This window comes from Labrus mixtus, chromosome 6, assembly GCF_963584025.1.
Source record: "Labrus mixtus chromosome 6, fLabMix1.1, whole genome shotgun sequence".
In the NCBI taxonomy this organism is placed as follows: Eukaryota; Metazoa; Chordata; class Actinopteri; order Labriformes; family Labridae; genus Labrus; species Labrus mixtus.
Genome location: NC_083617.1, coordinates 30,278,302 through 30,306,293, shown reverse-complemented (window position 1 = coordinate 30,306,293; position 27,992 = coordinate 30,278,302). Strand labels below are relative to the sequence as shown.

The 27,992-nt window shown below is 41.1% G+C and overlaps 1 protein-coding gene across 3 annotated transcripts; it reads right to left on the bottom strand.

The window, feature by feature from the left end:
* Positions 1-155: 155 nt before the first annotated feature.
* Positions 156-27,216, bottom strand: LOC132975966 (echinoderm microtubule-associated protein-like 4). 3 transcript variants are annotated; one of them, XM_061040883.1, is made up of 24 exons: positions 26,852-27,215; positions 22,132-22,317; positions 21,610-21,730; positions 20,833-21,048; positions 16,728-16,868; positions 16,528-16,553; positions 15,210-15,245; positions 14,182-14,305; positions 13,570-13,719; positions 13,408-13,477; positions 13,162-13,272; positions 12,692-12,787; positions 12,278-12,412; positions 10,219-10,354; positions 8,366-8,514; positions 8,154-8,279; positions 6,260-6,391; positions 6,108-6,175; positions 5,256-5,344; positions 4,179-4,276; positions 3,177-3,264; positions 2,990-3,088; positions 1,395-1,525; positions 156-695 (listed from the first exon to the last, which is right to left on the bottom strand). In XM_061040883.1, exons 1-24 carry the CDS (start codon positions 26,874-26,876, stop codon positions 240-242), a joined length of 3,009 nt encoding a protein of 1,002 aa, XP_060896866.1. In that variant the 5' UTR covers positions 26,877-27,215; the 3' UTR covers positions 156-239. The 3 variants fall into 3 exon arrangements, with proteins under 3 accessions (XP_060896866.1, XP_060896867.1, XP_060896868.1); XM_061040884.1 differs by lacking the exon at positions 15,210-15,245 and having other exon boundaries at positions 26,852-27,216; XM_061040885.1 differs by lacking the exon at positions 20,833-21,048 and having other exon boundaries at positions 26,852-27,214.
* Between the last annotated feature and the right edge of the window lie 776 nt (positions 27,217-27,992).

Genomic DNA, 27,992 nt, shown 5'->3' with positions numbered 1-27,992 from the left:
TCCTTCTTGCACTGAATAAAATCAATATTTGTTTTATGTCTGTGTTCACATTTTAACTTTTCATTGTGTTGCATGAACTTATACTTATGCATTCAGCTACGTGCCAATCCCCTTATCTAAAACTGAAAGGAGCTAACAGATAATTATTGAGGACAATACAAATTGTCTTCAAAAGGTATAAAAGACCTGGTCCTCACAAAGATAGCTGTACCAACACACAACACACATTTTCCCTCTTTCTAAGAGGGGGGAGTGAGGGGGGGCAGCCCCTCATCACTGGGTGTGGCCGTGTCATCGCTCGGCTCGAGGCTGTCCTTCAGACTAACTGTGCTGTCTGAGGGGGGAGGAGTTGACTCAGAGCAGGGAGGGGTTAGCTCTGATATGGGTGGGGGTAGCTCTGTGGTGGGTGTGGTGCCACAGGAGGGTTCTTGGGTGCCGTTGGCTGTTGGGGGAATGACAGGTTCCTGGGTGAGTGTAGCTGGGGCAGGCAGGGGTGGAGTGAAGACAGGATCTGCCCGGTGGGCAGCAGAGTTAGAGAGATGACCGTCAGTGAGAGAGAGCGAAGTTTTCTCCACCAAACGCCACTGCATGATGCTCGTGTCCTTCCCACCCGTGGAGATCAGGTGACTGTCGTTAAACAGGAAGCTGACATTTGTCACATGACTGCTGTGGGCGCTGTATTTATGACTCGGAGCCTGCAGGCACACAGAGAGGATTTATTCTTGATTATTTATCTGTTAGCTGGAAGCTATTTAAAACCAGTTCAACAATGTTCTTCCAACTAAGAACAGTTTTAAAGAAAAAGACTTTCCTGACATACGCTTGATTCATAAGCACACACTGTAGGTTCCCATAAGCTGAACCCACCAGAAGCCTACAAACGTAGCCTGACGTGCAACTGTTCAAAAAAGTAACTGCACGCCGAATCGACACAGACAGCAAGCCCTGTGATTGGTCTAAATTCCTCTCCTGGCTTGCAACATGTAATACATGGGGGTACTGAGTTTGATTCTTATGGGAAGATAAATATGTTCATTGTATCATGAATCTGTGTGTTCTTCTTTACGTAGGCTAACTATTAGCACAAGCTAATAAGGCTATGGAGTTGTGCATTCTATCTCCTCCAATGACTCATTTTTTTCCTCTTTGCAATAATTGCATAATAATCAACTGCTGCTCAATATTTATCATCATAAACACAATATGCTTGGTTTTAGCTGCTAAGGTTTCCTGTACACAAACAAGCAGAGAATGTGGCAAAACCACAAACTGGGGATATAAGTAGCATAGTCATGTGCACTACCAACTAGCGTTTGTAGGTTTATTGCTGCAGTGTACTGTAGATTCAAGTCAGAACTACACATTAATCAGAGATGTGCGTGTGTGTTCTTTACCTTGAATCTTGAGCATGGGTAGGCGAACAGGTGAACTTTACAGAAGTCATCAGCCAGAGCGATGACCTTCCTGTTGTGAGATCTGATCAGAGCGTTGATGTCGGTGCCATCTGATCCCTCTGGCCACACACCTGACACACACACACACACACACACACACACACACACACACACACACACACACACACACACACACACACACACACACACACACACACACACACACACACACACACACACACACACACACACACACACACACACACACACACACACACACACACACACACACACACACACACACACACACACACACAGTTACATTCACAAACAGAGACAGAAATACAAAGACCAACACATATACAGAAATGCACAGGAAGACATACAGAGATGAGCTGTGGCTAAATGGCTACATTGGAGGAGAAATGTATTTTGCTTGGTTTGTAAGGTTCGAAATATATAGTCAACTTTAATGTGGACAAGGAAAGAGAGAACTTCTTTGTGTATGTTTGATTTATTTATTTCGATGCAAACCTGTGACATAATTGGGTTAGATGACTTTCCGCACCGGGTATATCTGCTAATGACAACAGTAAAGATCTCTTATGAATTATATCTGCAGGGATGTAAACTCTGCTTCTTGCTCGCTCACGCTCTCTTCTTCTCTTCTCGTTTTATCGTCACTGTTCTCTCTCTGCCAACTAACAGAAACAGGCTAACTGGTTTATAACTGAAGGCTTGTGTGTGAACTAGTGCTTTAAAGCTTCTCAAGAGATAACTTTGACCCGCAGCCGAAGTTATATAGCGCAGTAAACAGGTGGTCAGACTGTGCTGTTGACATGGGAGCGATGCCATTCTCCCTTTTGAAAGTGATTGTACCATTAAATCAACCTTTGAACAGTTACAAATTGTAGCTTTAAGTTAACATTCAGATATACACACAGAAACATAAAGCAGACAAAACAAACTTTACTTTAACGGAATACTTCGGTACTTTTTAAAATGGGGATTTATGTTTGGCTCCTTTATTAGGGGAAAAAAAATGTTCGGAGTACTGACACGGATTCCAGGCTATGCAGAGGGGGTAATCTGAATCAAGTAAATGAGCTAATTCTAAGAACAACAAAAAAAAAATGAACGGTGATATAAGTTTACATTATAATAATATTTACTTTAGTGTCAGCAAGCCACCTTTATACGTTTATGTTCTTTTAAAAACCAAGCTATCCCTTTAATTTGAACAAAGAAACAAACTTCAAAAGCCATTAGATGGTAACAATAGTTAGTGGATGTATTAGCAATAGATGCAGTAATCGTGCAAACATTATAGTATGGCAGATGTATCACTACCTGTACAGTTACAGTGTGAGTAAGTTGGAGTAGTTCAAGTTGTAGGAGTATTGGATTTAAATTAATTTTAGCAGAAGTTATGATGGTTTTAGTATAAGTAGTTGTTTTCTTTAAAGGTGTAAAGCTGTTTGTAGAGGTGTAAAGGTGTGTGAGTGTGTGTATGTGTACAGCTGTGCAGATTCACAAATGTACGTCTGTCCAGGTGTGCAGGTTTAGAAAATGTGCAAGTTAACAGGTGTACTAACCAAACACATGGTATCCCAGTACGCAGGTATAAGTTGCCCAGTCGATGTCTTTACACTCTGAACGATTTCTGATCAGTTTACAACCGTTTGGAACGTCCCCTGAAAACACATCATTGTTACTATACAACAGTTCAGCACTACGACTACACAGTAACACCAGTATGAAGTGCAACATCTGAGTACTCACAGTAGAGGATCTCATAGTCCCCTGAGTTGGACATGATGAAGTTGTTGTCAGGTGACCAGTCCAGGTGTGTGATGTAGCTGGAATGTCCCTGTGGAGATGTTAAGAGAAAGTCATGAAATCACCTGAACGCTGAACGCACACGAGGAACACTGGTGAGGAGGCGCCGGCATACTGAGTGGGCAAGACAAATGCACTCATCAGCCCCCAGCAATCTGGCTTCATCCTTTTCCACCTAGGGGAAGCTGAGGCACACTGTCCATTCGTATATACAGTCTATGGTTCTTCTGCTCCTACTGCTCTCCTCAAAGACTATTGCAAGTATGATTGAAAACTGCTGCTAATATCGGAAGTGGGCTTGTAATTGTTTTTTGAACAAAAACTGAAAATATATATATATATTTTTGTATATATATCTAAACAAAAACAAAGGACTATGGCTCTGATGGTCCACAGAAAATATTTTACCCCACTTATCATCTTTGTCTGCCTCCTGCCACACAACTAAAAAATGAAAACATACCCAGGTGCAAATTACAGGAAGAGGAAGAGCTCTCACAATTATAAGAAGTACAATGTAACAAATATTCAACACAGGTAAAAACCCATTAAGGCTCTGAAACATAAAACAAAGCTGGCTGAAACTCTAGTGGCCTATTCTACTTGTGTTACAACAAACACCAGAACACTTTTCATACCAAAATCTGGATTAACTATCTCGTGAATTGACCAGTTTGTAGTGTTTTTCACTTTTCAGATGAGCTTACTATAATTGTCAACATTAATTTCCCAATATATTTCAGAGTAGGGAATGAGTGAATAATTTGAGACACAACTGTAGTAAAGTGGGATGTGGATGGAGAGGAATTACAAGGTTTCATCATTAAGTGCAGAGTTAACCACATGTTCGACCTTTCATGTGGAATCTGTCGAGTGGAAAGACTTAAACAACACAACATGATATCAGAGGAAAATATTTAAAAAAGGAACAACAAATAGACTCACTGTGCACTTCCCGTATCGACTGTACTTCCGTCCTCTGTCTGAGACGGTGTACAGGTAAATAAAGTTATCATGAGATCCCACAGCCAACAGAGAGCCATCTGTAGATACACATAGAGGAGCATTCATCAACATTTACTTCTACTAGAACAGATTCATATCCTTGCTGGGCCAGAGTCTTTATTTATGGTTTAATTCATATTCAGGCTAAAAGGCTGCTATAGAGCTAGAGTGATCAGCTTTTTACACAACAAGATTACTTGCATTCAACGGACCAGTCTACCTGTCCACAGTAGTGAACAGAGCCCACACTGTGAACCACCTCAAACACCACCCCACTACTGTATGGAGCTCAGCTGGTATGTTATTGGCTTGACACCCAGCACAGAGGACCTTGACACATAATGAGCACAGCAGCTTCCATCCATTCATTAAGATGATCTGATTCTTTGATTGAGTTAATGTGGTCAGTCGGAGCTTAAATGACTGGTTGTGATCCAGTTATGAGTAAAAGAGTTAATGTCATCAAGTTATTAATTAATATTACATTTTTAGTGTAAAAAAATAAGAAGATCTTTAGTTTACTGTCAAATTAAATCTGGAGATGAACAGGCCAATCCTTATTAAATTCGATTGAATTCTATTTTGCATGCAAATTGAGAATTTAAAATTGAACAATTTTGAAACAATTTGTTATTTCATTATTTGTTTATTAATCTGATACAAAAAAAACCCACTTCTTCATGATTGGATCAAATTTAGGAAATGGAAAAATGGGCTTAAGTTCAAATCAAAACTTGATTTTAATATTAAATTTGTCCTATTTGGGTGCAGGTGTTGTGTCAAGAAAAGCATGCTGGGCACCTCGCTGAAGCGCACAGCACTCATTGTAGTGCGATGTACGGCAAAGCTCAACATGATATCAATCTTCTTACTGGGGGTTGACCAGTGATGAGAAATAATCTACAGCGTATGCTTTATAAACGTGTTGTATCTTTAATGCACAGGTCACAGGTTTGACTCCGGGCCCTGTCTCTAATTGGTGCATGTCACCCCCCACTCTCATTCTGCTCAACCCACCAACAGAGAAGCGCATCACTGACAGCTGCTCGTTCCCATCCGTGTGGATCGCGACCAGATCAGTGGTCTCAGCATCCAGAACGTACCACCTGAGACAGATAGACCAGATAGACCATCAACAAGACGGGTAGGACCAACATGGGACAGGTCAAACAGATAGACCATTAAGACATAGCATGCATCTAGCTGTTAACAGATATGTTAGGGGTGTGAATGTCTCCATAACAAGACAAGTTGAATGATGAAGAAAACAGACCTAGTGTTAAATACTTAGAGATAAATGACAAGGCCTTCTGTACAAACAAACGCCCAGATGTCTCACTTTAAAAATATATCAAAGTGTACAAAAACCCTGGCTCTTCTTTAAATCTCACTTCATGGGCTTTGTGAAGCCCAGGAAAAACTTCAAACCAATTTGTTTTATTTCCCAAAGAGACACGAAATGAAAGCAAATTTTACTATGGAGGGAATTAAGCCTGCATGTTAGAGTTTCACTGTGTCTGGTTAGATAGAAGAGCAATGCTGTTATTGTCACATTGGATATGTTGTTGTTTTTCTCCATGTATGCTGATGTTACTCTCTTATAAGGTAAAAGGTCAACCTGCGAGTCTCCCAAGATTGAAGACACAAAGAACAGTATGCAGAACAAAGCAGTAAAACCTCATTAACAATCAAGCCAATTACACATTTGTGTTACATTTTGACCAGGGATCTGTTTCACTGATGTACTAGCATTTTTTATTGCTCAAATCAGTGACCGACTGGGAGTGTTGAATCCATGCAGATACACAGAGTAGCTGGCATGTGTGTGTGTGTGTGTGTATGTGTGTCTAATCTATGATCTGTACTGACTTTCCCGAGTGTGTTCCTATGGCGACCACAGCTCCACTGGGATGAAAGTCTGCACAATGTCCATGTTCCTGAGGGAGAGAGAGAGCTGTCAATCATCCGTATTTTTTCAGATCACCAATCAGTTAGCAGGCACTGACCCCGCCTCCCCTTACCTCCAGCGTTCGGCTCCATAGAAGACTGTGATTCGCAGAATTCCAGACGCACACCATTCGGTCCTGGGCACACGTGAGAAACATCTCTCTGGAGGGATGGGATGCCAAACCCCAAAGCTCATCAGTATGACCCTGAACACATCACAACACAGAAAGATACTGAGCATCCTAACATATAACAAGAAACTTAAAGACCTATAATAACACAGACTGTAAAATAAATCAATACTGAGACTGTGAAGTGTTAACACTTCATACAGAAAAGATACCCACAGGCCCTAAACACATCACAACCAATAGATACTGAGGCCCTAAACACATCACAAGCAATAGATCCTGAGGCCCTAAACACATCACAACACAAAAATAATGCAACTTTTAACAAGTCACACCAAAAAAATAAGAAGAAAATCTGAGACCACGAATGCTTCACAGCAAACAACAATACCTGGAGGATCTGAACACATTACATTTCTTTTTTTTTCATTTTAGAAATTTTAGCAATTCCATTAATTTAAACTCAACTCAAAAAAATAATAATAATTAGGCTTTTATTTTGAATTTCTACTGTCTTAAGCTGAGAACACTAAACTTGCTGTTTGATTTGAACCCTGCTTTTATTTTTGAAATACACTGAGGACCTCTGGTAGATTAAAGGTTACAACATTAATTTAACCACAGAAAAAGTAACTCATTTCGGCTCAAAAACGAAATGAAAACATCTCAAAGGAACGGTAAAATAGTGAAATGTTTAATGCCATAAGGTGGATATTACTTTTGACTTGTCAATTGAGCTGTCTAGAAGTTTGAAATTAAGTGAAATGAGACATTCAAAGACGCAGCCGTGTCATTTTTTTGCATTACTGTGACTACAGGGAGACAAAGTGGAGGCTTATGCACGGTGAGCATGCAATTAATCACAATTGAAAAAAAAATAATAATAATATCAGATCTTAATCAATCATGATTAACTAGTTAATGCTGACAGCTACCTAATAAAAAAACATACTGAGACCATGAACTCATCAACACAAATGATGTTGAGACCTTGAAGTTATCAGGATACAAAGATACTGAGACCCGCCTAAACACACAACACATTATACTCGGGCCCTGAACACATCGTGGTTACACTCAATTTTTTTATTGTCTCACCATTCAAAAGACTTTACACTAAGAGCTAGCTCTTAGCTTGTCATTCAAACATCCCTATGCTATGTCCTTTAAAGGATTTAGACTTTCCCAATGACACTCAAAACAGGTGGACTGCGAGAGCCGAGTATAAAACCAACAATCCACAGTTGCTTTTATCAAAACTCAAAAACTGAGAATAGAAATACCTCTGAACACAAAGAGACTGAGACAATAAACACAGCAGAACAAACCAACATATTACAACAAAGAAGACATCACAGCACACAAAGATATTAAGACCATGAATACATCACAACACAAAGACACTGAGAACATATACTCATCACAATGCAAGAAAAACCTAGAGAACTTGAACACATCACATCACAAAAAAACAAAGCTGAGACAATGAAGATCCCAGCCCAAAGTTACCAAGACCCTGAATCCATCATAATACACAGAGGCCCCTTTGGCACAGCGTGTTCAAGGTGGGACTGTTAGTCCATTATTACACCTTGTCACTCTATATTCGGTTCTGATACAGAATATAGGGCCTAAAAATGTTCAGATGATAACCTGGCAGCAAAGGTAGAGGCAAAGCATGATGGGACGGCACTGTGGGCTGGGTGCGTGACCGTAGCGCTGTTTGTTCAAAGTCAAGTCTCTTTTTTTCCCTACATGCTGTATTCAATCCCACACATCACAGGCCTGTCTAAGTCATGCATCATGATGGAGTCATGGTCGTGTCATGTAGTCTCACCTGGACCTCCACCAGGAAGCCATCGTTAAAGGTTCCTCTCAGGATGAAATTACGAGAGGTCCCGACCAGAAACTCCTCCCCCTTTCCCTCGGACACTGCTCTGATGGTTCCGTACTGATCTGGGACCTGCAGACACAAACATGACCTCAGACCCATGACCTCAATTAAGAGCATTATAAAGGAGTATAAATATCAGTGTGTGTGTTATTGACCTCGATGTCCCGGTCCGCACGCAGCTCATGGTCCCACAGGATGATTTTCCGGTCTTTTCCTCCACCTGTCAGTAGAGTGCCGCTCCTCATCTCACACAAACAGAATACACTGCCCTCATGAGCCTTGACCTGCCGACTGATCTGGAACGCTGCACACACACACACACAGAAATTGGTTAGACATATTAAACGATAATTAAAGTAATGATGGTCACCAGTAAGGACAGAAATGTAGTCATTTTAGAATAAGCCTTTTTAATGACTAAGCACCATAATGTTGATGTGCTGCAGAGGCCAGCAGGAGGCAGCAGATCACACAGACAACACTTCCTGTTCGTAAAGGTTACCTCTGAAAAAGCCTTCTTTTTTTCTCTTCCTGTCTGAACTATGCGCTGATAGATTTCTCTGAGCTTACACTGACTGTGATGAGTTTGTCGGTTTTTCCACCATAAAAACCTTTCATTCTTGGCATTAGCATGGCCTCTCTTCACTTCACTTTGATAACATGTCACTAAAACCATTACTGAGACTTGGCCACATTTTGTTTTTTTGATATGTTAAATAGATCTCAGGGATCTCAGAGTGTGTTTCCATTATCTGCAGCTTCAGTTTGTTTCCATAAATGAAAGTGTATGGACGCTGCGATAGAACCTTCTTGATTAACTCATGATGATGATTTGAACCAGTCCGACCGTACTGTCAATGATAAGAACATCTATATGAGTTACTGACATCTCACATAAGGGAAGATAATGTCACTTCTTAAATTCTCCAAAGTAATTAAAATCAAATTTTTTTTATTTCAGCTCACATTAGTTTATTTTTACTAATATGTATCTGAATGTGTGGGAAGATAAATATGAACTGTTAGCTGGAGTTGAAACAGATCACAGTACGCTATAAAGCACAAGGAAATGAGCCCTGTTGACACCTGGTATTAACATCATTCAAACCTTTGTTTCAGATGTAAACACACTCAGGATGCACTGAGGACAAACTGAGATCTGATCACTCAAACCAAATTCTGAGAGGGTCTTTGCATCTGATGCAAATGTCCACAGTGGTTTGGAAGTGTGTACGCACACGTGCCCTGGGTCGCATTGAAGGACCACCTAGTCACCCTGCAACCATGGCAACAATCATCTTGAGTATCAGACCACTTGCCTCTCATTCTCAACTAATTTAACAGTTCCCTCAAGTCTCTCTTGAGAATCTTTTTTTTTTGTCTTGTCATTTAGTTTAAGTTCAAGTAGTTTATGCATAAAACGGGAATGTGCATTAAAATGAAGAACATAAAGTGTCCAATACTAACAGTAAAGGAAACTACATTCAACTCTTCAGTATGGGATGACCCTGTGCTAATGTTGAAAGAGGGTGCAATGATGCAGGAAAGAGATGTAATCCAAAAGCACTTTATCAGAGTTTATAATAAGCAGCGTAGTGACGAGACATTTATTCAATAGAGGACTCAAACACATAGAACACAGATGTGTCTGAGTATGTCACACTCTCTCACTTACTCTATACAGGGTTTGATTTGTCCTGTATCGTCGTACACACGTGTGTACATAAGTAGCAGGATTATTTCTAATTATCAATAATAATGACAATTCACCCACTGTCTTACTTTGAATCATTTAGGTATTCAAAAGATTTAGTTGGTGCCTTTGTGCTCAACATGTTTTTCCACAAACATTCTTAGTGAATTTTAACCATGAAGACACAGTTTGAAACTCTTTTTTCACTCTAACACCCTGAAAATGTAAGACCCTGATTCAGGAGGATCCAGCTCTGGTCCCTTAGTGTTTAGTACCAACGCAGACAAACAGTCCAGGCCACATTCTCCTACTCACCTCTTGGTCCTTTCCCAGTGGGTGGCTCAGTCGAGTTCCTGGTCCAGATCAGCAGGATTCCACCAGAGTCTCCGGTCAGGATATCTCCAGTACTCAAGAAGGCAAGACACTGAATAAACTTGGGCTTCTCGTATTTCTGAAAAGAAAGGAAGAAAAGAAACTGAAATAAAGCTAGACCAGATCAGGACGTTATAAAGCAGTACACTAAAGGTGTTCATACTCACACACATGTCCTGAAAAATATGTGGAACAACAAAAAAGTGGATTGAAGACCAACCGCTGCATCCACAATCTATGAATCCTTCCTAAATGACAGTAAGCCTCTAATTCTGCCCTCTGCACGCCAACATTCAACCACCACATGACTGGCTGGCTGTATACAAATGAACCAGCTGATCAAAGGTCCCTTAGGGTGAATCTTAAATACATTTTTCTGACTTTAGGTTATGTGGAGGTTAGATACACATACTGTTGGTTGATCCCAGAAGGGGTTCAAAAACAAAAAACATAATACTAATGCATTCATCTAGTTCTCAATATGTATGCATCAGGTTTTGAAATGATGTTAAAACCTTTGATGTGCTTATCAGGACTGCAAGTTGCAAGTCAGAGTGATCTGAGTGTAAAACTTCTTATCTGGACGTTATTTCCTTTGTGCTCAGATGGACGGAACTTCCCGTTCACTTGAAAGATCAAATTCACTTGTTTTTATTTTCTGCTTAACCAAACCTTCAATCATCTAAAATCAGTGCTACTCAGCCTTGTTAGACTTAAGAGCCACACTGACCAAACAATATTTCTGCAAGAGCCACAATCAAAAAAAATCTTTCTTTCCTAAAATATGTGTGGGAAACACACTGACATGACTTGCAAAGAAAGAATTCTGCTGACAATGTCTCCCTTTTTTAAATTATTACTTTGGATTTTTTTTTCCAACTAGGACCTTAAAGAGCCACAACTAGTCCCAAATGAGCCACATGTGGCTCGAGAGCCGTGCGTTGAGTATCACTGATCTAAATGTTGATTTTATCCTTTGGTTTAAGTTCTTTAAAAGGAGAAAAAGTGCAACTGTATTAGGTTTTTAAGTTAGTTTTTTTTTTTTAATGTAATGATCTCAAACATTGTTTTGTTTTTGCATCGAAAGGATCTTTTCTAAACTCCTCTGACCTGTTCAAGGTGCAAATGAAAAGTTGCCCTTCATGCAGGTCAGTATTCTTTCTTTACACATAAAAGAATGCTTACAAATATCTGAGAACAAATGATGACAAAACTAGTTAACTCTTATAACATCTTAAAGGGATACTTCACCCATTTGCATTAAGCTTTGTATCATTACAAACCTGGTAGTATTTTTGGTCGTGTATCCAGCCCTCATTTTCCCCTGAGATGGGAAATCTCAAGTCTGAAAAGGAGCTTCCAGTGACGCAAAAATCATCATTTTGCATCATCGGTGGCTGCTGTGGTTAGCGGGGGTGAAGCTACAGACCAATCACAGATCAGTGGGTGGGACCTCACTCCCAGAATCGAAACTTAATGTCCGCCATATTGCTTGGTAGCTATGCTAACAGGCTCTATGGAGAAAGCTAATAATGGCAAAAATGATGTTCTGGGAGTTGGTGTCTTTCATCCACATGAGCCAAAAAGACACTTTCTGCCTTTTCACGGCCAAGAAGGCACCAACTTCAAAATGTATTTCACATTTCTACTACATATATGACCCAATGTCAATACAGATTCATGTTTCAACAGGTGAAGTATCCCTTTAAGTGTCAAAGAAACCTGACAACATGTGAAACAGTAAATGGGCTTGAGCTTGTAAAGCGCCTTTCTAGTCTTTTCACTCCTGAAAGCTCTTTTACACTGCAGATCACACCTACACATTCACACACTGATGATAGAGGTTGCTATGCAAAGTGTCCAGTTCAACAAATCCCATTCATACGCTGCAGATGAAGCAGTGGGAGCAAGTGTCTTGTCCGAGGACACATCGGACATGTGGCTGCAGAGTATTCATGCTACTCGTTCAATTTCAAAAAAGTTAAATAAAATATCTCCTTACCCCAAAGATCCCCTGTTTACGAGCCAGTGAATTCCCGCTCCATGTCCAAAAGAAGATGTGGGACTTTCCACAGGTGACAATGGTGTTGGCGTCGGTGGGGTGGAACTCCACTGCCAGAACCACTTCGTTAGTGCTCTGAAACAAACCAGTTTCACTCAATCAGTCACAAAAGACTATTTAGATCGGGTCACAACCAGCAAGTGAAAGTAAGGATCCCATAAGAACTAACTTGAACAACAAACCCACAACAGCTTATTGCCTTTAAGAACAAGTGTGCATGACTTTTTCATTCCAACTATAACCTGACCTCAATAGTCACATTTTATATGAAACATTAAACACATGTCCACTTACTCATTCTAACCATTCTAACTCAAAATGACACAACAAAACATTTAAGAGCAGAGCAATTACCTTGATCTCAGCAATCTTTGACTTTTTCTGCCAATCCCAGACTGTCAACATGTGATCATTACAGTCGTCAATAACACTCAGGTGCTGACCAGAGTCCTGAGAAAGAGACAGAGATTTGAGACAGGATGTACAGAAGAGACTTGAGACATGATACGAAACAGAAATGTGAGACATGATGTGAGAACGAGATGGGGACATGATGTGAGACAGAGATTAGGCATGGTGTGACATAGAGAAGAGTATATAGTGTGAGACAGAGATCAGACAGAGATGAGAGACAATGTGAGACAGTTTGAATTTAGGACATGATACTAGACAGATGTAAGACATGGTGTAAGACTGAAACAGGCACAACAACACTTTACTGTAATCATTTTTCAAATCAAGTTTTCAGTGATCACAGGACACATAAAAATGTTCAGCAGTCTGTATGAACTACAATTCCCATGATGCACCCGGGTAATACTCACAGCTTTGGAGAAGGCTAGAGAGCCGACACCACGCTCGAACGTTCCCAAACCAATAACCTGCAGAGTCGATAGACTGACGCTATCCCAAACACGAACATGAGGTTGCAGCGGCTGAAAGCACCAACAAAAAGTATTTCATGACATCATTTTTGGAAATATAAAAATATTTGTCACTGTTCTTGTTTTCAAAAGTTGTTTACATCTTTTGTTAAAAATCATCTGCAGAAATAATCGTGTTGACCTTACCCGTCCATCTTTGTCCACTCCTGCAATCTGTCCTGTAGCAATCCGGATCTTATCAGGATGGATGGCTAGACTGAAAGAGAGAAACAAGACGTAGGAGACATGTCAACTAGCTTATACTGCAGGGAAGCAGCAGCAGAATTATGCTTGTGTGTGTTTTCGTACCACTTGACACAGTCTGTGTGTCCGAGGTAATGTCTCTGAGTTCGTTCTTCGTAGTTAAACAGAGCCACAACGGAGGCAATGAAGTAAACAATCTCTCCGGTTGGAAGGAGGTAGACGTTAGCTCTGCATTCTCTGCCACGGTAACCATAACTGCAGGCAGTCAAGGAAACATCTGGAAACACCTGGAAAAAACCTGAACATCTATTGGGGATGAGAATTGCTCAAAGCCAAGAACTTATCAATAGGGAGTGTAAACGGTCTACATGGTCGCAGTACAGGCACTGAAGCTACGCTATATAATGCTGTTCACGTCAACATGAGACACAGATAGGTGGGCAGCCTGGGTCCGACTCCGACCCTCTGTACTTTGCCGCAAGTCATTCTCCACTCTCTCACCCCAGTTTCACCCTCTATCTACTGTGCTCTACAATAAATGCATACATTTTATTTTTTTTAAAACAATTAAAAAAAGACAAAACAATGTTGTGCAATTCAATGTATGAAATGTGCTCCTTACTTATAACTTATGATCAATACTAGATGAGGTCATTCTTCAATTCAGAGTATCTATGTCCTGTGACATCGCCCCCCTGTGTGCAGAATGAAGGATACACCCACTCCAGCTTGAGTCTCTCTGGGGGAAGTTCTGTCCGGACATCGTCGTAGTTCTCCACATCAGCGGGGATGAACATGGTGATCGGTCGACCACGCATGAACATCTTTATGGTGTTTCCCTCTACAGAAGCACACAAACAGACAAAGGTTACAAACATGAGGATAGAAAACAGTTTACATGCCAGCTATGACATGCCAGAAACGATTAGATAACAGTCACTTGGTGGCTGGGATCTCATCAGATATCCATCAATGACTGATATTCTTTTAAAACTAACAACACAACATGAAAATAAACAACGAAATCTGGTTGTGTCTAACATGTCAACCTTATCAAAACACATTAAAAGTATCAGTCTGATTGAAAACATCTTCTGATCAACAGCACAGAACCTCAGAGGTTAATTGAAACAAAGCATGGATCCAAAACATTTCAGATCAGTTAGACGGACAGGTGAGAGACATTTGAGGGACATGTTAGGGGCAGTTTGAGGTACAGTGATAGACAGGTGAGGTATACGTGAAGGGCAAGTAAGGGACAGGAAAGGGGCAGGTGAGGCAGCACTGATGACATTCAGGTGAAGCAGTTGAAGCAGATCAGACAGAAACACCTGCCCTGTCTTTGTTTACCTCCTTGGAATCACAGCTAAATACAAACATGAGAGTGACATCCATGCCAATTGCATAATAAAAGAATACTGAGGTGTTGGGCAGTGCCTCTTTTTCTACCATTGGTAGGGTCTTTAATAATTTGTCTCGTCTGGTAGCTTAACACAATTTCAGGTAGCACCTGTTCAACCTTAAATGGAGGTAAAGGAGAGCAGGGGGCGGAGCCACAGTCAGGTGTGACATCACCTGATCGGTCTGAAGGAGAGCGAGAGCAGTTGAGTGAGCGAGGCTGACGGCATCGAGCAGAGAGAGACAGAGAGATGAGACAGGGCAGGAGACAGTTAGCAGCTGCTTCTAGAATGATGTTAGCCTGTTGTTAGCCTGCAAGCTCGCTCTGACATCACATCAGGACTTACCAGCTTGGCTGTTTTTCTCTCGTGTTGACATTTTAGCTGGTTTGAGACAAAGACATCATCACTCAACAACACCAACAACACAAATATAAACACCAACTAACACAAACAAAAAAAACAACTAAAGCAATATAAACAACGCAAACCACAACAACAACAACAACAACACTAAAATGAGGGAGCATTTAGTCTAGGGGGGGTATTCCATCAACGTAGAAAAAGAATGCCTCTTTTGTAATCACTGCAGACTCTCACTTTAGTTAGGGCTGCTCCACTAATGTCATGTGGTTGTCCAGTTTAGAGTTGAATGCAGCTGGGCTTGTGTGAGCCTGCATTGTGCTCATGCATGAGAACATTAGCTCAGATAGTTGATGGTAATTATCTGACTAGTTTTATCTCTAATTTAATTGAACATTATGACTACTTGTATGACTGTGGCTTTATGACGAGATGTATGACGACATCGGCGTGTTTCAAATTATAGTCCCAACATAACAACAGTCCATTTAGAATGATCTGGCCTGATTTCTCGTGCTAACGGTGAGGTAGGTGAGTGAAATGTATTTCTTATCAAAATATTTCAGTGTGTGTAGGGAGCGTCCATTGCTACACGATGTAAGGCGATATCTGATGCTTGTGTACTTTTAGGAAACGCTGTTACTCAACCTAGATGGAATACCCCTGAGAGGCCTGAACAATGAAGCTCAGGATGAACTCAGGCTCTATTTGTGTTCCCTTTCCAGCTTCAGTGATCCTCAATGGTTTCATGAAGCTGAAAATGAACTGACTCTTTTCACTCTGAGCTCATTGATCAGCAAAGACTTTATAATACACACACTACCAATGAATGAAGTACTAAAATTATCTCAGATGAAATGTGATACAGGTAACTCAACGAGGTGGAATATAAACTACACAAGCAAAGAACTTGACTAAAACTGCATATCAAAAAAAACCTTTTCATTATCCCTGCAACATGTGTTCCCATGGCGATTTATTCCAATTCAATAGTGATTTTCACACAAATTTGCTACATGTGGATGCCCCTGAGCCACTATGATGACATAATTATCATTATTATCATCATGACATCATCACAATCACCACTGACATCACACTCCGCATCATCATCATCACCACCACAGCCTCTGAGTCATGACAGACTAAACTTAAGCAAGAAGAGGACTCCTGTTGACATCAAATATTCTCAGAGAAGCAGCATTGATGCTCTCTTTCTATTGGCTCTTACATATGATGATGAAAATAATGATGTTAACTATAGGAGCTTTTTATATCAAGATGACGAGAGCTGTGCATTTACCTTGATTAACCACGGGGTCTTTGTGTCTGAAAGAGGACAGAAGAAAACAAACATCTTACTATGGATTTACATTTAAATGTATTGTGGATCCAATCCTTTTGTATTTCTACTCTATATGTAAACGTTCTATATATTTACTTCATGAGTCTGCAGAGAAAATACTACATGTATCATACACTACATATATGTTGTGTAATTACCTGTCAGCGTTCTTGACCATTTTAGAAAGTAGTTTGGAGGTGGATGCAGCTTTCACAAGTTTGTTCCTGTTTTCCTCTGAACTGTCCCAGGTGCTGCTTTGGGAGCGCTCCATACCAGAGGATCTCTTCACACTTGTTCCCCTGAACGCACGCACACACACACACACACACACACACACACACACACACACACACACACACACACACACACACACACACACACACACACACACACACACACGACAAATCTTAATAGTGTTACAACATCAGGAGGATGATGAAAATGGTGAGGAGGAAGAAGTCACTGATATCTGGGTCAGTTTAATTTTGTAATTTCTTGCTGAATCTCTGATATTTGTTTTGTTTTATAGTATTGATTGGTTTGAAATAGACCAAGACTCTAAGTGTTTAAGTGTTGGCATGAAGATTCGACCTCTGCAGTTCCACAAGTGTCCACTTGAGGCTGGCTCCAACATTTTAGGTCTGATTAGCACATTTCTTAATTTGTTTTTACCGGATGGGGATGATTTTATGTATAAGTAAAGTAGTTTGTTTGATTTTGGGGAAATTTGCATAGTTAGGGGAGTGGCTGTTCTCACTTATGGGTGGGCGTGTTGTATTTTTTTGCTAGTAAGCTAAAGTCCTGCCTCAGCTCCAACTCTATGTTTTTTTTTCCTGGATTGACAGAAAGTTAGTTTGAGAAAGCATTTCCAATATGGAGACAGCAGTCAGTGGGCTTCAAACGTCTGCTTCAGACACCAACGGGTGACGTCACAGTGATAACCACCTACTTTCCTGGGAGCTCTTGAGCTCTCCTAGGCTCCTCAAGATCGTCGGTTGACGGCTTGCCAGAACAACCCCCACCCCACCACTACCCCCTCCCCACCGGATCGTGGGTTGGCAGCCTGCCAGAACAACAACGGATCTTTGTAACATAACAATGAGTAAGGTCTTTTTACCTGCTTTTTGTAACATAACAATGAGTAAGGTCTTTTTACCTGCTTCTTGTAAAGTGTCTCGAGATAACACTTGTTATGAGTTGACGCTATACAAATAAAAATTGATTGATTGATTGCCTGATTATGTCCATATCACTAATATATATATATTATTATATAACTGTGTCAGAGAGCCTCGTCAGAAATAAGGACCTGGGTCTCTCTGCAGTTTTAATCAATACATGTTTTTTAAAGTGATCAGAATAATTGACCGGGGATTAGAATGGACTGAAAAAACACAAGTTGTTGATAAGAAACAAATCTTGTTTTCATACTAAGCTTAATGACGGAAAAGTTTAGAGTTGAATGTTGTGACATAAATCCAAGGAGTCATGACCTCCACTGGAGAGTCAGGTCACATTATGCTCAAAGGGAATCATCTCTGACATCTGCTCACTCTGCCATTTGTCCGTGCGAATGTTTGCCATATTATGGAGGTACACGATGTCTGAAGGGAAACACGAAGGATGACGGAGGGAATGTGGTTGACCAGCGGAGGCAATAAAATCGAATCATCTGTTAAAGATTGTGTTAAATTCTGTTTTGGATAAGGTGGTCTGACTGCATTTTGCTGGATACACACTTTGAGTTCATCTGATGTATACTTCTAAAAATGTATCTCTTAACCAATCAGACAGAAAACTGACTTTTTACTAGCTGGTGTAGTGTTGCATGCTGTTGATGGACTGCCTATTCTGACATTATAAGCCTGAAGATGTTGACAAATGTGTCTTTGAAGTAATTGGTTATCAAATGTAAAATATTTTTCTTAATGCTAAAGATTCAGTTTGTGATGCTTATAAACCTCCATGACTCATTTTCATCATCCAAAGACATAAATACAGCAGGAATAAGTTAAACACATAACCCAGGAAGAGGTTAGTGAGCTGGGATACATCAGGAAATAAAGCCCCAGGCTGCAGGAGGCCTGCTTAAGGAGGAGGAAGTAAGAGGGGAGGAGGAGGAAGAGGAGGAAAAGGAAAAGGAAAAGGAGTTTCTTAGGTGAAGCTGGGAGGAGAAAATGTTAGCTTTTAAAAAATCACTCGCAGCCCACTCTGAGTCTATCAGCAAAAAGAGGAAGAGGGAGGGGTGCTTTGGAGACTTCGTAATCTCCAGGAAGCGTCAGAAAATTCCAGTTAGAAAAGAGGAGATCCAGAGAGGTAGATTCACAGAGGACACTGGGAGTTGAAAATGCATAAAATCACACAAAGGCAGATCTGAACCTTCAGCCAGCAAAGTTTAAACCTCAAGACCACGACCTCCAGGAGGCCGTTGAAGACTTCAGGAACTCCAGGAAACTCAATGGGCCTCATTCACCAAGCATTCATTGAATCAATTTTCTTCTTAAAACCAACGTATGCAGTTTTCAAGAAGATTCTGATAATCATTGTTTGCTTATCTGGGATTTGTTCTGAGCAAATAATAATAACAACTCACTCAAGAACCAACTTGTGTGTGACAATACCCATGAAATATTTAAATGAATCCAATGTAGAAATGTGGAAACCTCATTTATATCCCTCCCCTTATCTTTTGTTTGTTTGTTTTATTTTTCTCTTTCTTATTTCATTGTTTTGATTTGTGTGTATGTCAGTGTATTTATTTCTAAAGATGTTGCTGCTTCGTTTTATTGGGATAATTTTCTTTTGACTATTCAGTCAACATCTTATGTTGAAAACATGTTTGTTGAAATTAAATGTTTACAATATGAACGAAAAAAATAAAAACAAAGTATATAAAAAAAGAAACACATTATGTGCCAATGCAAAACTATTGGTCATTGTGTTTTCCTTAAATCTGCATCTTTATGTGTTTGACTAACATCTATAATTACATGTTTTATATGATGTCAACATTTTATTCAGTTATGCAATGTTTGGTCTGAACTAACAATACATACATTTAAAAATACAAGTTATTAAAATATGTAATCACAACAATGACCCTCCTTTACACACTGTAACATGCTGCATGGTTTTACACCTGCAGGTTAAAGAATGAATGTAGCGTCAAGTCATTCAAACTAAAAAAAGTAATGAAGAAAGGTCACCATCTCTCTTCTGTTTCTGTTTTCACTCAGATTTAAGATCAAACCTTTTTATTACACCCCATCTTTTCTTTTCTCTGAACGAGGGATCATCATCCTCTGATCCGTCTGTGGACTTTATTTCATTTCCATTACAGACTCTACTAATTAAAATCTAATAAGCAGCAATATCTAAAATCCACAAGTGTTTCTTTTGATATTTGGAGTCCAGTGTTAAAGTGTTTATTGATTTAAATTTGTCTTTTATTTCTCCAAGCTTCTCTTTTCAATCTTGTGTGACTTGTGTGTTTGACAAAGCCCTACAGTCTAGGTTTATGCTAATTAGGAATAACTGGCACAAGCTACCGACTTCTCAGGAAGTGGCATTTACTAATTTAAGAACACAGCTGCTAACAATTCTGCCGGTTAAGAACAGGTGAATGAATCTGATTTCGACTTTTCCTTGAAATCTTCTGAACAACAAATTAAAGTGTTGAAGTCTTACAAAGATGTTGATGAATGAGGCCCTAGAACCTCTAAGGTGCCTCAGATTTCCAGGAGATTCAATGATCTCTTAGACATCCAGGAGGCCTGATGAGAGCCTGACCTGCAGAAGGTCTGAGGAGACTCTTTGACCTGCAGAAGGTCTGAGGAGACTCTTTGACCTCCAGAAGGTCTGAGGAGACTCTTTGACCTCCAGAAGGTCTGAGGAGACTCTTTGACCTGCAGAAGGTCTGAGAAGACTCTTTGACCTCCAGAAGGTCTGAGGAGACTCTTTGACCTCCAGAAGGTCTGAGAAGACTCTTTGAGGAGACTCAGTGATGTTCATAAAGTCAATCAAGCCTGCTACTGAGGAGCCACAGTCCTGCTGGTTATCTTTCTGTCTACACAAACCTGATAAGCTGGATTGTTCAGCATATCAGGAGCACCCGTACTGGACCTGTGAAGGTGATCAGGTGTTTGCAAAGCAGGAGGACTGTGGGTCCTCGGAGGCGGGGTTAGTAATCAAAGCCAGAGAGATGTCAGAGCAGCGTCAGCAAGAAGGGAGGTTAGATCCAGCCGACAGATTACAAAGTAAAACCTTTTGGGAGGGGTGTGGCCTTTACTGGTGTCAGCGCACTGGGTCGTTCTCTGTGGCAGGGGGTTCACTGGGGTCTGAGGGGACTGAGGGGTTTGGGAAGGCTGGGGGGAAGGGGGAGAGGGAGATGAGTTCTTTAGGCGAGGAGTCTCCTCACGTTCCTGGATCTCCTCCATCTGAGACCGCTGGCTGCTGCTTTCCTTCTTCTTGTCTGTTCCACTGTGAACAAAACCAGGACCATATGACACCACAAACTACTGATTGTACTTCTTCTACTGCTTCTAGTCTACATCTACTTTATTTCTACTAATTCTAATTCTACTGCAGTGACTCAAACCACCAAAATCCATCTGAGACCGCTGGCTGCTGACCTCCTCCTTCCTGTCTGCTCCACTGTGGACAAAACCAGGACTGTGTGAGGCCAAAACACACTGATTCCAATGTTTATAATATGACTCTACTGATTCTACTGATGACCCTCCTCATGTGGAACATGTTATAATACCGCTTCATTCAACAGTGTTAACTGAAGTGTCTGATCTGATCTAAGGGTCTAAGGGCTCTTCTCTGGTTTAGACCCTTAACTAAGTCAAAACAAGCAGACGTGATAGTATCAATAACATGGATCATATCTGTTCTGCAGGCCTTCTGGAGGCTTAAATCAAAGAGCCTGGAGAAAAATAAACAACAGTTAACAGAAAAATGAGGCTGACAGCAAATGGAGATATACAGAGAAATCTTCAAAACAACAGTGTGTGTCTTTGTGTCTGTGTGTTTAACCTCTTGGCGGCAGATGACAAGGTCTCCTTCCTTGTGACAGAAGTGGAGTCTCTCTTTCGTCCAGCGTTCCCTCCATTAGCGATACAGGACATTGAGTAAGCTTCACGCAACGCAGCACCACCTGGGAGGGAAGCACACTGCTCTTAACATCCAGTTTCAAACTCAACCTGAACACTCAACCAGAACCGTTTAGAAACTTGTTTAGCTCACTGATGCATATCCATTTCATTCAGTTTCAATGCTTTACCATTTTGTTCAGACAGGCCGTCTATCAATGTAGTGAAACCACAACATAAAGTCTGAGCAGGAGAATCACTCAGAGAGAATATTAAAAGTAGAAACTTTTTTTTTTACAAATGCTTTTTCTCGAGCAGTTCAATGACTTGGCGCCATTTTTATTTCAGTATCAGTTTGTATACTATACAACAATGACAAAAGTTGATCTACTGTGATGTATAGCTGCTTTACGCAGAAACAGCAAAAAATAAATCAAGTACAAAGAAGTTCAAACTTTAACGTTACCTTTCCCTCCCTGTTGCTTCTTGGCTGAGGAGGAAGCAGACACTTCGGAGGCAGCGAGGCGGCGAAGGACGTCAGCGAGAGCAGCTTTCATCACCGTCAGCTCGTCTTCCTGCTGCTGAACTCGAAGCTCCAGAGCAGAGAGACGGTCGTTGACATCTGAAACACTTGCTCCAGACATACTGTCATCTGTAGAAGGATAGAGACACTTCAATATACTGTTGATGAGGGATGTAACCATTCACTCAACTCACGGTACGATTCTGAGAATGAAGACAAAGTATGAGATGACTGAAAAAGATTCCTTTATTTTTCATGAAAACACCGATGCACCTCGTAATCTCTTTGGCTCTTGCACTCGTTTGGGCGAGCGGGGCTGCAAACCTGCTTGTCAGTGTGGTTTGCCCGGTTAATGTTGATTTTTTTGGAACAAAGGGAGATGACTGGAGCTTCTCGTTGTGGTGTCGGGTTAAATGCTGCATCATGTCGGTTGTGTTATTTGTGTAGTTCTCTGTCTTCTTGCATTTTTTGCACACAGTTTCTGTCTCGTCTGTTAACTTCTCACCTCTTTTATTTTCTGTTTTGGTGAATCCAAAATACTTCCACACCTTCCATTTAAAAGACGGTGGTGCGTCCTCAATTTCAAACTCAGCCATGATAATGCCTGCTTGTTACTACCAACAGCCTCTGCTCAACAGCTGCTGAATTAGGACGTCAAACAAGAGAAGCATAAATAGATAGTGCCCTCTGCTGTTTAAGGTAAAAGCATTGTGATTCATTTAGTAACGTGAATGTAATGTGAATCTTGGCAATCGGCACATCAGCAAATAATGTAGTTTGAACCAATGTTTCTTTGTTGTGCCAAATCAATTTAATGCTGACATCTAGTACACCTAACTACTGAGTCAGAGAAGAGGTTTATTACTGGGCAGATGAAGTAGCCTGTTGAACAAACTGACTTGTTTTCATTGTCAAACATGAGGAAATGGTGGCATTTTGGGAGTTTTAAGGCCCACCAGGGGCCACACACCAGGGAGACAGTGGGAGACACACAAGGCAGACGGCAAAGAACTAGAGGCAAAGAAGACCAACTGTGGCCTCGCCTTTTGTCTTGGCCAAAAAAGTTGCACTTGAACACACCGCAAAGACTACAAACTTCTGAGATGATCTAGGACTGACAGCCGACAACCTCCTTGGTCTGTCAGGGTCTTCACACCACAAGAAATCATGAAACAAACATCGTTATCGGATTCGGCAATCGGCTCATTTGTTAATTCAAACATCAGTATCGGCATTCGGCCCTGATTTTCCCAATCGGTTCATCTCTAGTCTTGATATTGTAATCTATTGTGAGGCAGAATCACTGGATCTTATACATCTACTGTATAGTGTGATTAAAACTCTCAATCCCATCATACTATCTTCTACACTAACAAACATTTGATCTCTATGTACCGTACCGTTATCTATTGGAAGACAGAGTTGATCTAAATAGACTGATCTGAAACACTGGATCTCAATATGCTGTCATCTATGACAAGGCTTTAAAAAGTCAACATCTCAATATACTTGTCAGTTAGTGCTGCATGATGAATTGTTTCACCATTACTATCGCAACTTGTTGGTGAGGTTGCTACCGTCACACATTGTGTCAGATTTATGATCATAGCAGTCATTGAGTTATGCAAGACTTCTTTGAGTGAGTGCATTCCCGTTATCAGCAGCAGCACTTTATCCCAGTGCCAGCAAGTAGGGTGGCCAACAAGTGCAAAGGCTCAGCAACAGCCGAGACTAATTACATTAAGAAAAAGTGCAGCTATTTCAGAAACGAGGCAATTAAAAAGACATGCAGAAGTTCAAAAGAAATGCATTGACTGAAACGAGAGCTGAATCAAACGTGCTGCTAAAGGAAGAAAACAACTGCATCAACTTCAAACTGATATATTTAGAAAAGAAGTGAGAATAGAACAACGCTGCAAATCCAGTCTTAAACAGAAGATCTCACTCAGTGAAACTCCTAGTTTAAGTATAATGCTACTCTCTGTCGTTAAACTACAGTATGCAGTATTCCCAGCCACTTCCTTGTCTCCCTCTCGTTAATAATAAACTCTCCCACTGAGCACATTTGATTGTTTGAGTATCTGTATCTTATGCATGACTTCATGAGCAAGCAGGGTGCTTGTTTAAAGAATAAACTATTTGTATATGATTAACACCCTACTTTTATCTTGCATAACAACCTTTATGTTTTTTTATATACCCATATATATTGTAGGGAAAAAAAACAATGGCAATGTCAGTCTCTTCCAGTCCTACTGAGTGAGTCAGATAAACAGGATCCTAACACCCAGTTATCTATAATGATGACACCGAGACAGAAGATCCATATACTGTCATCTGTAGTGAGATATACATTTAATTAAATATACATGCACAGAGAGGGAAAACACTGGATGTCAATCAAGAGGGAACGTCTAGGGCTGAGAAATGATGCCAACATGGAAGTATACAAAATTGTTGTCTTGTAGCTGGCTGAGTCAGTCAATCCACATAATCTAGATATTAAATCAGAAATAAACAGTTTTCCAGCCTGGTTCCCAATTATTACATAATTTGTATGTAGGTCCTCCTTTTAAACTGTATTAAGGCTTAAGTTGTTGCAGAAGATAGAGGAGTTGTTGCTTTGACAAATCACCCTGCTTTGTTGTCATTGAATAACAGAAGAAGAAAGAGAAGTCTGTTCTCCTTTTTCTGGTAAGTGAAATTTAAGTAGTTTATTGATATGTTAGTACAACATATCAGGTGTCACTATCTGTGCCTGCACTCACTGTACCTGGCTTGATAGTTCTGTCAGTTTTTGTCAGACATTATGGGTAGCAGCTACTTCATGAGTCAGGATTGTTGTAGGCTTTTCCCATAGTAAATACAGACAACAGCAGTGTTTCCCCTACCTTGCAGGTGAAGTAAAAAAAAAAAAAAAGAAGATTTTTGTGCCGTTATTGTAGAGATAGGATAGTGGATAGAGTCTGAAATCAGGGGAAGAAGTCATTTAAGGATACCTTTCCGATAGAAAAGGACATCTGTCATTAAAAATAACACATGAACACCAAGATTCCTTCAAGTGTTTGTGTCGCCGTCGTCGTCCCCCACGCTGTAAACCTAGGGGAAACACTGAACAGTAATAATGAGAACAGCAATTGTTTAAAGTAACCCAGTTTGTGCCATTCAAATGCCGCTCACTCAAGTAGGTAGCGTGCCAGCATTCAGTCCACAATGTATGAGCAACCCTCTTAGCGTGTATGAAGTCTGATTAGTAAACCACTTCAGTCATCAACCTTTATAACCATTCTGCAGCAAATATGATGGTTAAGCACCAAAAAGAAAATCGGGTCGCGTGCATCGATTTTATAGCTTAACAACAAAGCATTTACAAAAAGCCTCTCATCCAGATAATGTAATACTCTTCCAGTTCAAACTGGGGACTCTCCTCCTAGTTAAAACTGAACACTCTACTCCTACTTGAGACCTAAAGTTTAGACCTGAGCCTTGTATCCCAGATCAGACCAAAGACCCTCCCAGTTTAAGTTGGAAATCCTCTGAGTTCAGACCAGAAATTGTCCAGGGTTTAACAGTCCTGAAAGCCTTCCAGTTCAAACAACAAACCTTAAAGCTCAGACCAGAGACGTGCTTAGTAGCTCAGACCACAACTGTCCTTCAAGTTTAAATGTGAGACTCTCTCCCAGTTCAAACAAGAGACCCTCTAAATGAAGACCAGCTCCCTACCAAGTTCAGACCAGAAACTGGCTTCCCAGTTCAGAGATTAGGCCTTAAACCAAGGTGTCTTATACAAGGACACATTGAACATGTGGCTACAGGACATGCGGCTGGGGATCGAACCCCTGACCTTCCATTGATAGACAAACTGCCAACTGAGCCACAGCCACCCCAAAGTAGTCCAACGATATGATGAAAGCTTGTGCCTTTCTATTAATGCGACATATATCTGAAGTGATCCCAGTATCCACTGTTAAATACATACTGGTTAACAGAAAAGAATATGAAGATGGCACCAGTTCCTCAACTGTAGCAGGACAGAAACGTCTTCAACGCCCACTAGCTGTCAGTGAATATACTCAATGTACTACATGTTTCTGTAGTAGGTCAGCGGTAGGTTCCTTGAAAACATCTTAAATAATTGGAAGGTTTGTAAACACCTGGTGTGTTTGTGACAGTTTATAGCTTCTGTTGTCTAACTTCACTTTTCTCAACACAGTTATACACTAATGTATACCTGTATATGTCATTTATATTCAATATGTATCCCAACTGGAAGTTGCAATGTTACACAGTTTGATTTTAAGTCAGGTAAATAGATGTGATGATTTGGATATCTTCTGAAACACCACACACAGCTGATCCCTGAAACAAACACCACACACAGATGACCCTTGACCCCTAAACACCTGCAATTCTGAGAGAACAAGCTCACGCTCGTCACCACCACATACATCTTTTTTTTTTTTCGTGAGAGGGGGGTACAAGACTCTGAGAAGTCTCCTTTCCTTCATGAGGAGAAGTTGGTTTTGTGGCCCTGCAGCCGCCGCAGGGGCGGTGCAGTGACACGTGGAAAGCCGTCAAAGGCGCGTGCAACGCTAAACTTCCTGCCTGTGCACGTGCAGGTGACCGGCTCACCTTTATGGCGCGATCTGTTGCTGGGACTCACCTAGGCTGCCGGTGAATCCGTCCATTTTCCGGGAGAAAAGCGGGATTCCGGGCTGGAGGCCTGCGGGAGGCTGAGCGCACACTGCGGGCCTCCGTCCGGGGTTTTCCACCGCAGCAGTTAGAGCAATATAAGAACCCGGATCTATATCCGCTGCGCTGCCCGCAGTGTCTGTCCGTCCGTTACACCAAAGAGAGGAGGCTTGTCTGCGGACTGCAAGGAGAAGCCGCTCCCGGAGAATCCAACAGCCGAGACACAGACGAAAGAATCCGCGGAGCCGCAGACACGACGGACCGACGCTGCTGCGTGCTTCCGACTCCGCCTGCTTTGGCTACGCGCGCTTCCCCTGGAGGGGTGTGTGTGTGTGTGTGTGTGTGTGTGTGTGTGTGTGTGTGTGTGTGTGTGTGTGTGTGTGTGTGTGTGTGTGTGTGTGTGTGTGTGTGTGTGTGTGTGTGTGTGTGTGTGTGTGTGTGTGTGTGTGTGTGTGTGTGTGTGTGTGTGTGTGTGTGTGTGTGTGTGTGTGTGTGTGTGTGTGTGTGTGTGTGTGTGTGTGTGTGTGTGTGTGTGTGTGTGTGTGTGTGTGTGTGTGTGTGTGTGTGTGTGTGTGTGTGTGTGTGTGTGTGTGTGTGTGTGAAAAAGTGGAGGGCGGAGACGGGTATTCGGAGGATTTTTAAAGGGGACTTAGGGTAGGTAGGTCAGGTTTCAGAGGCTAGCTGTTTTGAGGAGCTGCAGCGCCCTCCGGCGGACATTTAGCGGCGTTACACAAACATTGATGCTGCAACACGGAAGATGAGTTATGTTTGAGTGAAGTTATTATGGATCAGTGATGGACAAATAACTAAGTTAAGAATGTATGAAACTACTGTAGTGTTTTTCGTTTGCTTTGAATTGTTCGAAAGTTAATTAAATCAGGAGAAAATAAATCTGAAGTTGAAAAACAAAGTGAAAATGCATGTGGGTTTAGGTTTGTAAACTTAAAACCTGTGCGCACTTCGGGATGTGGTACATGTGGGGTTGTGGCGCAGCCGCAGTGTTCAGCACAGAACAGTCAATAAGGTTTTCATTTGCTCGGGTACGGTCACACTGGTCATCCGTACCGTGCCCAAGCACGCTTCAACCCTAAAGTCCAGTTCGTTTGGCCAGT

Bases quoted from the DNA above. Each gene is read 5' to 3' on its own strand.
- LOC132975966 (XM_061040883.1), bottom strand. From the start codon at position 26,876: ATGGACGGATTCACCGGCAGCCTAG. The intron at 13,720-14,181 runs GTATCCTTCATT...GACTGCCTGCAG, and splicing joins AGACTCAAGCTGGAGTGGGT to TTATGGTTACCGTGGCAGAG. The intron at 8,280-8,365 runs GTCAATAACACA...TTGTGTCTGCAG, and splicing joins GTGCGGACCGGGACATCGAG to GTCCCAGATCAGTACGGAAC.